Source organism: Heterodontus francisci, chromosome 2 (genome assembly GCF_036365525.1).
Source record: "Heterodontus francisci isolate sHetFra1 chromosome 2, sHetFra1.hap1, whole genome shotgun sequence".
Lineage (NCBI taxonomy): Eukaryota > Metazoa > Chordata > Chondrichthyes > Heterodontiformes > Heterodontidae > Heterodontus > Heterodontus francisci.
Window position 1 is genome coordinate 76,813,301 of NC_090372.1, and position 14,008 is coordinate 76,827,308.

The following is a 14,008-nucleotide window of genomic DNA, read 5'->3' on the forward strand; positions in this document are numbered from 1 at the left end:
GGGCACCCTTGCCCCACACATCCACAATGGTGAAACCCCCCACCTCCTGACTTACCTTACTGCCGGGGCCTGGAAGCCTCCGAGTGCTCAATATTGCACAGGCCTAATACTCCCGAACTGTATCAGAGTGCCCGTATGTGATGGGCCACTTGCCAGTTCTATTTAAGTGAGACCTGAGCCTCAAAATGACTCTGGCCTCTTTACTGCTAGAACAGGCAGCTGGCCCTTGTGGCCTCTGCCTGCCGCAGACTTAAAAGTCACACCGGCACCTGATTGACTCTAATATCATAGCTGTAAAAAAAAAAGCAAATGACTCAGGTGTTATTGTTTTAACTATTCTTTACCCAGTAAGGAACTATTTTATTTTAAACTTTTACGCATGATTATCAATCCCCAAGTTTAGAAATCACAGTGTAATAATTGAAGCTGTATTGTTATTTCTTCATAAATGCTTTAATTTCTTTTGCTTTTGTGTAGGCTTCAGTGGGGTTGAATATTTCCAATTTGACTGAGGTACAGGGCAAAGAGGCATCAGTTACTGACAGTCCAACACAAGTATCAACTCTACCCCGGACAGTCTCTGCAAACCGACCTGATAAGGTAAGCATGTAACAGAGCAGGTTATCAACTGAAGTATCAAACAGCCATTAACTATCCTGAAGGGTACTGCTTCAGGCAAATCATATGATTCTCCTTTGTAAGTCACCTCAAAGGGTCTGTTTCAATGACTTTATAAATGTACAATGAGCTAAAAGCAGAACTTGAATAAAACTTTTAATTTGTCAACAGATAATCATAACTCACCTTTGCTTTTAAAAGTAACAAGGAAAGCATAAAATGCTAGAAATAAACAGCAGGTTAGTATGCATCTGCTAAGAGAAAAGCCAGGCTGTGACACTTCTGGTACATTTTGTTCCATTTATCAGAAATGAGAATTGAAAGATAGAGAGGCAGTTTCGTAAGGTTGAAAAAAATAAGGCGATAATAAAAGTGATCAGTCACATTGGGCAGCTCCAACTTAGGTTTTGATGTCCAGTAACAGAGCATTATTAATAGAGATCAGGGAGCTAGTCACCTAACTGTCTTTTCAGTCATCTGTGGAAAGCAGAAGAACCAAAAGGGAGAGAAGGATATGTTAAAAACATTTTTCTTTAAAGTCCAGTAAGTAGGTAATTATTTGGCATTTTCTGGCATATTATACAACTTATATAGAATGTTAATCTTTTTTGTACTTTAAATTTCTATATTAAAGTTAACATATTTATTTTATTTCTTTTGCAAAAGAACTTAACAGTGCATGGGTCAGTGCAAGGGCCTATGTCAGGACCAGCACCTCATCAGCTGGCCCCCACTAGGATGTCAAACCATGACAGTGGTGTAGTAATTCAGCAAGCTATGCCTTCACCAACTTCCAGTTCAGTCATCACACAAGCACCTTCTACCAACAGGCAAATAGGGTAAGTAATTAGTTCAATTATTGCTGTCCAACCTATCACTTTCATTAGTATAAAAAGAGAATGTGACACTGGTATTATAGATATTAATCAAAACCAGAGCTGAAGTAGGATTTGGGTGTAGAAAGGTAAATTCAATATAACAATCTCATTTAGAACTATACATTTAATGGCTAACATTGGGCGGCACAGTGGCGCAGTGGTTAGCACCGCAGCCTCACAGCTCCAGCGACCCGGGTTCGATTCTGGGTACTGCCTGTGTGGAGTTTGCAAGTTCTCCCTGTGACTGCGTGGGTTTCCTCCGGTTTCCTCTCACCTCCAAAAGACTTGCAGGTTGATAGGTAAATTGGCCATTATAAATTGCCCCTGGTGTAGGTAGGTGGTAGGAGAATAGTGAGGATGTGGTAGAGAATATGGGGTTAGTGTAGGGTTAGTATAAACGGGTGGTTGTTGGTCGGCACAGACTCGGTGGGCCGAAGGGCCTGTTTCAGTGCTGTATCTCTAAATAATAAATAAATACATTTTGGCAGTTGTCCCCCTCTCAACATCCTTTTGACAACACCTCTATACAAATCACAGTAGATGCAGGCAGTCTTTCTGATGACATTAAGTATTACAGCATAGCCAGCAGAGTATGCTGTTGCATTCTTTCTTGTGGAGGTTCTGGGGTTTAATTAAAATAAAGAGGCATTTATTCATAGAATTTGCAAAATTTGTAAGGATCAATGTAGCTCGCCTATAATATTTGACATAATTAAAATACATGGGTATCCAAATAATCAAAATATACACTTTTTGTTAGAATGCTGGGAAGCCAAACAAAGTTGGTCTGAACTAGTTAAAAGTAGAATCATGACATGATTGGCTGTCAGGGAGGCACTTGTATTACTGGGAAGTACACAACTCAAATCTCATACATGAGACCATCTCTACTTCCCATAATTTTACACTAAACCAGTTCAGCACAGATCATACCTGATACATGGGGGTGGGGGTGGGCGATTGGATGGACAGAGCACAGAACAATTGCGTCATCAGGCTAATTGTTCCAGCGAGAGGTCTGAACCATTTACATCTAAATATTTTGGGTGAGCTGCCAGCACTCAGCGAGTGCATGAAGGTAGCTTGCCACTGTGGGAGAGGGGTGAAAGAGGGAATCCTTTGTGGAACTGAGCTGGAAAAATGGCCCAGGGTTGAGGGGGAAAGGCGGGAGGGAAAACTCAGTGGGGAGTACGGCACAGTGTTTGAACAGTAGACAGTGGACCTGAAGAAGTTGTTGGACCAAAAAGAGTATTTATGCTTCTGGTCACACAAAAATCATTGCTAAAGTTTTTGTGTCATTTTCTGAGTGGTCTCCAGCAGTCCCTTTGAGGGGGATTAAACTCTTGCACAATTGGATGAACTATGCATGGTGCATACTCCATCCACCAACACTTGAAAATTTCCGGTGGTACTACAAGCAGCGTAAGATGCAATTTAATCATTTCGTTGGAACCCCTGCCTGTTTTGGGTGGGATGCTAACCAGCAATTTCATGGTCCACTTGAAATTCAAGTTAGACAGGCATAGGGCAGCCAACCACCTAGCAACCCAAATCCCGATGTGAATGGGGCGGGGGTCAGTTCAAAATTACCCCCTTACTTTCAGAAATCCTTGAAAGATGTGTACACTATAGTATCCTCACTATAATATTTCAGTGGCTTTTGTTCAGTTCAGTTTAGGTTTACTTAAGTCTAATAAATAGGATGTCAATTTCTTTTTCCTTCACTTCTGAGAGAGACCATTTTTATTCACTTTTCCCTTCTATTATCCCTTCTACATATTGGTTTTAAAAATTGCCTCCAGGACTACATAACGTATAATGAGGTTTCCATTCCTACCTTTAATTGATGTACATTGACTAAATTCATTGTCTCTGTTCCGGTCAGTGAGTGAAGAACACATGAAGCCAGTTCAATAAAAACTTCACCAGAATAATTTATATCAAAAATGATTATATACCCATGCAAAAGTGCACTTCAAATACTGTACTGCTTGTATATAAAGAACATTGGGGGGGGGGGGGGGTGAAATTGGTCTATAACAGCAGTGTAAAACAGGTTTGTTAGTGAATTGGCAGCCAACTCGTCACTGCGCTCTATCTTTCCACCGATGTACACAGAACAATATTTCAAACTTTATTTGGAGACTCATTTCCTAGTCTTACTGTCACTTTTATTTGGTTTGAAATTAAAAATCTTGGGAATATTTTCCAAGTCAATGGAGAATATAAACTCCAGTGCTGTGAAAAATCGGCTTCTAATTCACTATGAGCCTGTTTCACGTTGCTGGTGTAGACCAATTTCACCCCCTTGAACGACAATGGATACGGTAGTAAAATACTTATTCATTTTTGTCAATATTGTTATACCTTAAACATAAGATCTGTCTAGGGTTTCTATTTATTTCTGGTATGAGAGCCACCTCATTGTCCAGTAGCCTTAGACACTGGGAGATTGTTTCCATTGGTCAAGGAATCTAAAACACGGGGGCGCAGTCTCATGGTAAGAGGCTGATCATTTAGGACTGAGATGGGGAGAAATTACTTCACTCAAAGGGTTGTGAATCTTTGAAATTCTCAATCCTGATGGTTTCTCAGTACTGTTCTCTGACATTTACATCCTAAATCCACCAATGAAGAAGCAGCACTAGGAAAGGACGTCAACAACAACAATTTCTATTTGTATAGTGTCTTTAAAGTATAAAACATTCCAAGGCACTTACAAATTGCTAGGACCATGAAATTCAAAAAGGTGAACTGAAGGACATTCAAAACACGAAAGCTGGAGAATAGTGATGTAGTGCATAATTTTTAGGGTATGAAAACTTCAGAAATTACCTTGAAATAATTGGCAAATAATATTATGAAAATATTAATCTGGTTGCTAACTTTATTGATATACTGTAAGATATGAGTAACTGTGGAACACAGTTTTGAATAAAATACATGAGATACCTGACCAAAATCACAGCTAGAAGTGTACCAAATCGAGGGAAAAAATTCATTCACATAGTGCCGCTTCAATGCAGACTACATTAATTCCCCATAGACCTGTAAGGCATTTCACAATGAGGGGTAATGATCCTGAGGGAATGTGCTGGCTTGTGGTTCCCCTCCCTCTTGTAAAAGGGGAGGAGAAGGTTTGCTTTATAAGATAGATAAAGGAAGTTCTCTGGAAAGAAAAAAGTGCAAAGCAAATGCAGTTACTAACATGTATCGTGATTACTGATTATTATTAAATACACTCTGGTCAATAGGAACAAGATGTTTGGAGCTTTGTTAAAGACTCTGGGCTGGATTTTCGTTTTTGGGTCGGAGCCCTGGCAACCGGAGCATTTCCGGGTCCTGATCCCACATGTGTCAGCGTTGCTGACATGGTGCTATTTTTAAATTAATTGGCCCGGGAGTAAGCCCGGCACCCAATTAGAGCTGCCGGAAGGGTTATGGAGGCAGGAATGGGGAATTGAATGTGATCTTTAAAGGCAAGCTGCAACCATCACCTGGGCTTGCTGTTGCCTATACAAATGAGTCACCAGGGATCTCAAAGGGCCTGTGTGGGCATGGGAATACGTCCCCAGGTGGCACCCCGCTTTATCCTGTCTGGTTTCCTGCCACTCTCCAGTATGACATTAAACCCTTGCAGCTGCAGCAATATCCACATCTGAAGCAACTAAACTTTATTTGCTGCCTTTGAATTAATTTAATCAGCTCTTCCCAAGCTCCTCATGGCCCTCCACACTGTTCACATCTTCACAACCCTGTCATGTTCCCCAATGGCATATTCCCCAGTCCCAGCCTTCAAAAATTGCACGCTGCTGCTGACAGGCCTGTTCATGAGCTCTTTAATGAGCTTAATAGGTACTTAATTGGGGGAGTGCACCTCACCCGTTCTCTCCCTGCCAGCAGGACCCATTGCCAACCTCCAAGAACGTTTTATTCAAATCGCTCTCACCGCCATTCCCGCGCTCAACGGGGTTTGAAAATCTAGCCCTCTGTTTTCTGATACTTACGGATCTTCACAAAGGACATCAAAGGAACCTAAATTTTGTTACTTAATATCAGTACAGATTATGGTGTCATGCCTTCAATTTAGTCCAACACAAAATAACTTTATCATACTGCATTATTTTCTTTGCATTACAATAATTCAAAAGGATGTTGATCAATATACACAAATACAGTATTTAGAAATGAGATTAATGAAGGCAACTTATCCCTTTAGAAAGGAGTACCATATAAAATGGAATAGCTTATTGCCAAAATAATTCACATATTTTCAAAAGGAACACTTTATAATAAATTAATATGAAGAAATTCCAAAAAGATGAGATGAAATGAATTAAGTAACATAAAAAAGATATAATTTTTAAAGTAAGTTTTTATAATAAGTGAAAGCTCCATGTTCTAAACTAAAGTATTTCTTGGATTTTATATTTTGCATTGTAAATGCTCATAGGTTAGAATTTACAGTCAGTTTTGTTATTGTGTAAATGTTTAAAAAGCTCTTATCAAATTCCTCTCCCCAATATTTTAAGAGACAAGTTAACACATTGTTACGGCCAGGTGAAGAGGGGGTCACAGGCTCCCCTTTTGTCCTTCCTCTTATTTGACCGCAACAGGGTTTATTCCTTCTTAAACAGTAGATGTGTTTACCACCTCAGTGAGTATTTTACCTTTTACCTTTGTTATGATGATGAAAGAACTAATCGGACAGGTTTTCTTGGGTTTAAACAAGAAAAGAGTGAGTTTATTATACTTAACAATCTAAACCTGATTGAAATAAAATAATAAAAAAACACATGTTCACGCACACACTCACATGAGTGAGAAGTAGATTTGTGGTTGGATTAGAGTCCAGAATAAATAAAAAATTAATACACCATCTGTGAGGTTGGATGATTCTGTGGTCTTCTGGCTGAAGTTGTATTCTTGAAGTCATTGGCTGGTTGAAGTACACTTTGCGGTTGGCCCACTTGACTCAGGGTTTTCTTGGAGGCAGACTTGTAGGTGATTGTCTTCCCCTGGTGTCTCTGTCAGTAGCATCTGTAGGCTTGGAGGATCCACAGTTGCAGATTGTTTTCAAGCTTGTGCTGTTATCTGGCGAGAGAGAGGGGGAGAGAGAGAGACACCCCTTCTGGCATCTGCACAGAATCAGTCATGGACTAATCTGTCTTTGTCCAAGGGAAGCTCCCAGCTTTCACAGAGATGGACAGATGGTCACATGACTGCCTCAGTGTATTCTTTGGAATCTTCTAATGAGCGTTAAGGTTAGGAGTTTACATCTCCTCAGACCTAAGGATGCCAATATTTACACTTGCAGGAGTTTTCTCTTTCAAAGTCAATGTGTCAGGACGGCCTTGAATGTCATGCTAATGAAAGCAATCTCCTGTGGTTCACTCAATACAGCAAACCATTGTTTTGGGTACAGGCTCATCAGACATGTGTCTCCTGTTGGAGGCTTTGGAATGTGTAAGGTATTCAAATGTAAATTGCGGTGTCCATCTTGACTGCCAGCTTTTTTAAATGTTCAATGTAGAATTTTTTTTTCCATTTAAAAGTTTAATGTAAGTTTCCAACCGATGAATTAAAATTCCTCATTTGGCATATCGTGTTTTATTGACAACATTTAAAATAGGATAATACACTAAAATCGTAGAGAGAGGAATTGATATGAATGTTTAAAGTTTATATGTGATAATGTCACTGACACTAATTTCCAGCCATATATGTGGCCTGTGGTGCTCCATGATGTGCAGCTAACTGGCTCACTAAGAGAAAAAATAATTGGTCACTCTGGTATAGAGCTGAACAACCATTACTTGCCAATCAAAATTATCTGTAAATACGTATTAGCTATACTCCTGTTCCTTTCCACATTTAAGGGCAGATTTAATGCATAGAAAGTCTGAGGCAGTATCCTTGTGATTTCCTGATATGCAAGGCCCGAGGGAGTGGCCCACCCCCTTGATAGTGCACATTCATAAAATGTTGCCCTTAAACTTTATTGGTCAGTGCAAAAGCTACAATTTTAGCATGGTTCTTTATTAGTCAAGCTATGTTCAACTTCCTTTTTTTTCTCATTGGACTGCAGCATCTGGTGTATCATGTTATAAAGTACTTAGCTGTTAAGCATAAAAGTGATAAATGCACCAAATTGCTTTATATTTACATGAATTGTACATATTCCAGTGTATGTTTAGTTTCTACTTTTTAACAGTTGCTGAAGCAGTTTTCACCCTGACTTTTAGTAGTATGTTTTTAGTATGAATTGTTACTGCAATCCAAAAGTAATTAATTAGGTGGAATTTTAACTCACCCCGTTCAGCAGAAACTAGATACACAGCCAGTTAAAATGCCCCCTGTGAAACATTCCCTCTGATCCCACTGCCTTCCTGCAATTACGATATTAACCCGCACTTTTGAGCTGAAGGCACTGGGGGCATGCTTTAAATATAACATCATCAGAGCTCGACTGCAATCTTAACTAAGCCAAAGCTCATGGGAAAAGGAACCGAGACTGAAAGAGGCCCACAAAGGCAAAGTTCTTTTAATGTCTTTGTTTTGTTGTGGGCCAGGAGGAGCATGAGAGACTTCTCCAAGACCCACAAGGAAACCTTGGGCCTCTCCTGCCACAGGCTTTTCTCCCCCTCCAAATGTACAACCTCCCCTCTTATCTTGGTGCTTGTGACCCTTCCTTTGGGTCCAAGACCATAGCTTCTTGCCACCCAAAATCCCACTCCCAACCTCTGATTTGGTGACATTTCCCTGCGGGTTTGGGCAGAAGACTGACAGCAAGCATGCAGATGAAGGTGCCTGGCAAAACTGATTGTGGCCTCCATTAAAATTGCTCGTTCTGTGAAGTGCTTTGAAATACTTCTACATGATACTATATAAGTGTGAATGTTATTACTGATGTTGCAATTGCAATGATCATTATCATCATTAGGGCTACAAATAAATATAGTTCAGAAAAAACAAAGAACCTGTTGTGAATAAAACTTGATAAATGGCCAACACTGGAGAAAAATACTGCAGATGCTGGAAATCTGAAATAAAGACAGAAAATGCTAGAAATATTCAGCAGGTCTGGCAGCATCTGTGAAGAGAGAAACAGTTAACGTTTCAGTTCGATGACCTTTCATGAACCTGAAACGTTGGGCTGAATTTTATTCTGGCTCTGCTGCCGATATTCTGCACGGGGGCTCATTTAAATAGAGGGGGTGGAGCGGGCGCACCGATGACTTGGGGAGGGCGGCCACCGCATCCTGGCAACGCGTCTGGCGCCACTGTGCAGGCGCCGGCGCCATTTTTAAAGGACTTTAAGCTCTTAAAACAGATTTAAATTTATAAAGGTACAGTAGTGCCGATTTTTATTAAATAAAGAATTTTGTTATGGAAGCCCTTCCCCAACACCCCCCATGGTCTTTTAATTGGCCCTCATTGACAAAAATCACTTTATTCCCTACTCGAACCTTCCCCCCACCCCCAACCTTCAATCATTTGCCCTTCAGCCCCTTCCCAACATACACACAACCAATTGTTTTCCCTGCTCCCCCACCCCTCCTACCCTGAGAATTTTATTCCTTCCCCCTCTCCCCACCAGGTTCTTGCCTCGGAACTCCATACGGAGTTCTGAAGGTGCGCGAAGGACCAATGGCAGCCGTAAAATCGGTGTCAAATGGCCGCCGCCTGCAGGTAAGTTAATTTACATCTTATTGTTCATTTGAATATTCAGATCAAGGGCCCACCGCTAGGCGGTGGGGGGGCTGCACCGAGGTCCCCCGCTGGCGGTAATATGCGGCAGGCCCTTCTCATCTTCGAGGGTCGAGGCGGGCCTCTCCCCGCAGAATTTTACTGGCCCTCCCCCCATAACCCACGACATTGAGGGGTTTGTAAAATTCAGCTCGTTAACTCTGTTTCTTTCTCCACAGATGCTGCCAGACCTATGGAGTATTTCCAGCATTTTCAGTCTTGATAAATGACCAACTAGATCCCAAGGCTAGGGTCTTTTGGACTTTGTTTCATATTTATTGTTTTGCATTAACATAGGCTTAAGTTATTAATCTGGCATACCGGAAAATATATTACTTCATGAATTCTAACATCTACTGAAAATAAGTTTATTTTTGAGAACATTGTGCTTTCTTAGACATGTTTCAAAATAACCAAGCAAATAAAAAGAGTTGGTTGGTGTGTAATAAATAGCCTGTTGTAGCTGTCAGAGATAAAATGTTAACTTTGGCATGAAATTAGAAAGAAAATCATCATAGTTCACTTGCAGGTTTCAAATGTATATTTGATCAAAAATTCTGCTGATTCTTCTATCAACGCAATTGAGGTTACTCTTCTGTGACTAGCCCAAAGGTTCTGGTGTGATCATGAGACCAAAAGATAATTACGGATGAGAAATGCTATTTGGCTCATCCATTCATCCAGAAAGATCCTAATGGAGTATACCTAAATTGTTTCTTTGACGATTCCAGGATTTTTGCCTCCACTACTTTACTCAGGATTCTGTTCCATAAATTGATCACTCTTTTTGTGAAGATGAATTTCTTTATACCAATACTAAATTTATGTTCAACTAGCTTAAATCTGTGTCCCATTGCATTTCTTTCCATTTCCTGAACTATTTTATATAATGCTATGCGATTTCCTTTCAGACATCTCCTTTCTGGGTTAGAAAAGTTCAGGTTTCTTTAATATTTTCTCATGAGTCAGGTTTCTGACATTAGGCATTAACTTTCTGACTCTTCTCTGCACTCCTCCAATGCCTCACCTCTATTTTCCAGCTGAATGGGACGGCCCTCACCTTGTTCCACTTACCTTACCCAGTCACTTAGAGAGGTATGAGTTAATTAAGCAGATCATACTTGACTAATCTAATTGAATTTTTTGATTAAGTAACAGAGATGGTTGATGAAGGGAATACAATGGATGTTGTCTATATGGATTTTAAGAAAGTGTTTGATGAAGTACCACATAAAAGGCTGGTTAACAAAACTGAGGCTCATGGAATAGGAGGGTCAGTGTCAGCTTGAATAAAACATTGACTTGAGGACAGAAAACAGCAAGTTGTGGTGAATGGTTGTTCTTCAGAATGGAAGATGGTAGACAGTGGTGTTCCTCAAGATTCAGTGTTAGGACCACTGCTTTTTTTGACTTGGATATTGGGAAACAGGGTAAAATTACTAAATTTGCCAATGATACCAAACTTGGAGGTGTGGCAAACAGTGAGGATGATGCAAACCGACTGCAACAGGACATAGCTAGACGAGCCGAATGGGCAGACAATTGGCAAGTAGAATTTAATACAGAGCAATGTGAGGTGATGCATTTTGGCAGAACGGATAGGGGGAGGCAATATAGACATAACAGGCTGGATTTTGTGCTCGGTTTGAAGACGGGTTCTATGGCGGGGGCCGGAGAATCAGTGCAGATTCGTCCCCCATGGAACCCGATGCTGTAATGCTAGTTTCCTATTTTCTCGGAGGTGGTGCAGTTCTCTGGCGGCACCTCTGCCGCTCTGTGATGGAATTGTACTTTAAATCAGTTAAATACAGTTTTGCATTAATTCAAATGTAATTCACTGCGATCCTACCAGCCGTTCATGTTCTGCATGACGTGCGGCGCTCACGTGCCTTCACTTTCCCATCTTTGAAAAGCTGGCGCCACCGAGGGGAGAGTCCTCGCTGCCTGCAAAGATTAGCTAAGTTATGCGTTGTTGTCCTGTTGAATTTGTTTTCACATCGGACATTGCCACTAAGGTCAATCTGCAGATGTGAGGGGAGGTTGGAACTCTGCAAGTGTATACTGTTGGGGGTGGGTAAGGGGGGTAACTCTGCAAGTGGATACTGTTGGGGGTTGGGTAGGGGGGTAACTCTGCAAGTGGATACTGTTGGGGGTGGGGAAGGGGGGTATCTCTGCAAGTGGATACTGTTGGGGGCGGGGAAGGGGGGTAACTCTGCAAGTGGATACTGTTGGGGGTGGGGAAGGGGGAACTCTGCAAATGGATACACTGTTTTAGTGGAGGGCGGAACTCGGAAACTGTATAGGTTGTTCTTTTTGGCGGTCTAGTGCAGGCAACTCAAATGGTATTGTGATAGTCATGATTGCTCTCGCACTTATTTAAAAGATGTGAGGGTAACATCAAGCCATACCATAGAGCACATGCCAGAATACAGCAGAACCAGAAACTAACACAAATCTCTGCCCAGATAGGTGTATCTATGGTTTCTTCTATTTGACCCTTTGAAGGATTCTGAAGGTACAAGGAGGATAGTGATTCACACTGTTTTCCTGGATTTCCTTGCTGTGATGAGGAATCTCTGCTGGAGACGGGCCCAAGAAGCAGCTGCAGCTCCTAGAAGCGAGCAGCGGCAGTCACCAAGGTGAGGAGGAGCCCAGATATGCTAGCGGGTCTTTAGGACTCAGATGACATACCTGCAGATTTATGAGTGCCAGTGCCAGAGACGATTGCAGTATCCAGGGAGGCTGTCTCACACTTCTGCGCACTGCTAAATGATTTGCAACCAATGGGTTTTGGTGGTCACCCTATGCCTGTGGCTCTAAAAATTACTGTGGCCCTAAACTTTTATATCTCTGGATCATTCCAGGGATCCAGCGGCGACATGTCTCAATCGCAATCAGACTGATGCTTTGCTTTGTTTAGGAGGGCCGGCAACTATGTCTGCTACAGCACAGACACTGAGAGTCAGGCCAAGAGGCCCATTGGATGTGGGGCCATTGCGGGATTCCCACAGGTCCAAGTTGCGATCAACTGCACGCTTGTGGCCATCAAGGATCCCATGGACCAATCAACTGCCTTCAAAAACAGAAAGGGGTTTCATTCAATCAATATTCAACTAGTGTGCGACCACAGAAAGCACTTCCTACAAATGTATACCCACTTCCCGGACAGCTGCCATGACTCGTACATACTTCGCCAGTCCCAGGTGCCACTGCTTTTCACTCCCCCAGCTCACCTTCAGAGGTGGATTCTTGGGGATAAGGGCTTCCCCTTGATGACATGGCTTCTGATGCCAGTGAGGGACCCTACCAATCATGCTGAAGAGGGTTACAATGCCTGCCACAGCTCCAACCAAGCGACCATCGAGCAGGCCATTGGTACGCTGAAGATGTGGTTCTGCTGCCTTGATAGAGCTGGTGGAGCCCTACAGTATGCACCAGACAGGGTTGCGCTGTGTTCTGTACAACATCCCACGACAGAGTGGGGGGAGGCCTTGCAAGATGAAGTACGGGAGCATGAGACATCCTCCAACGATGAGGACAACAGAGGGCACATAAGGACAAGCACGCGTGGAAAATCAGAGAGCAGTGATGGAGGCCAGACATGGTGAGCAGCGCACAAGGGAGGCAAGGCAGAGACTGATGATTGCACATTTCCACAATCCATAAAGCTCAATAAAAATGTTTGCTAACAAAACTCACCATCATGCATGTAGTCTGATGTCCTATGCCTCTATTACATCTGTCCAGCATGACTGGCAGGAATAAACTGAGCCCTTGCCCATGTGACATCATTCATGCAATTAAACATCATGCATATTGGTATGCCAATGATGTCAGTGGCACACTGGCAATACTCTAAGGCTTATGATATAATTGAAAGAAATTTAAGTACTCCATGGTGGAATGTGATTTGCAGACAATAAAGGCTGATGATTGGCAAGAAAACACATTTAATTAAAGTAACCATATCTGTCTCGCCCGTAAATATGTGTCAAGTTGTCTTTTTTTTACATTTTTGGGCGCTCCTTAGCGGTGTTACCTCTGTGCTAGCAGCTGGACTGGAGGCAGGCTGCTGATCAGGACACCCCTTAGCCTGGGATGACTTCGGCAGTCGTCCTCTGGGTGCCTGAAGCCTGCAGGGCCCCAACTGCTTGAAGGTTTCCTGCACCAGTGCAGGCATCATGGCTGCTAGAGCTGACCTTACTGGCGGAGGGGCTGAGAAGCCGGTTTCAGCACTTGAATCACCCTGATGGGAGACCGCAGATATGGAGTGCAGACTCTCCTCCTCCCTCTCAAGGTTTGTTGGATCCACACTGCTCTCCTGAGAAGGACTAGGAGCAGGCACACTCTCCATGTTCCTGGTCCTTCTGTCGCCCTGCCATTGCTGAATTCACATCATGGCCAAGGCAAGGGTTTGCAGGTCATGGCATATCTGTAGAATGTGGTTCTCCATGAGGGTCGCCAAACTCTGGAAGGAAGAAGCCATGTGCTCACATACCTGGGACATGGCAGCAGTCATGGCATGGATGGACCCCTCCATCATCCGTTCATGGCTGTGCATGGCCTCTGGCATCTCTGCCAGATGTTGCTTTACCTCTCCCTGTGCTGTCAACGCTTGGGGATCAGCATGGACACCCACATTTCTCCGACTGTCAGAGGCCTCAGCTGTCTGCAAGCATTTGCGAGTGCCGCCTTGCAAGATACAATGTGAAGAGCAGGCATTTAGGTGTTAAGGTACACATGTTGCAATGATAATAGCATTG

At 42.5% G+C, this 14,008-nt stretch overlaps 1 protein-coding gene across 3 annotated transcripts in view; it reads left to right on the plus strand.

Moving 5' to 3' along the window:
• The window catches only part of creb5b (cAMP responsive element binding protein 5b), a 559,467-nt gene that overhangs the window by 137,599 nt on the left and 407,860 nt on the right, over positions 1–14,008 (plus strand). For all 3 annotated transcript variants that reach the window (XM_068059425.1, XM_068059416.1, XM_068059435.1), the window contains 2 exons: positions 478–600; positions 1,285–1,457. In XM_068059425.1, coding sequence (XP_067915526.1) covers positions 478–600; positions 1,285–1,457 — 296 coding nt within the window. The remainder of the gene's footprint in view (positions 1–477; positions 601–1,284; positions 1,458–14,008) is intronic.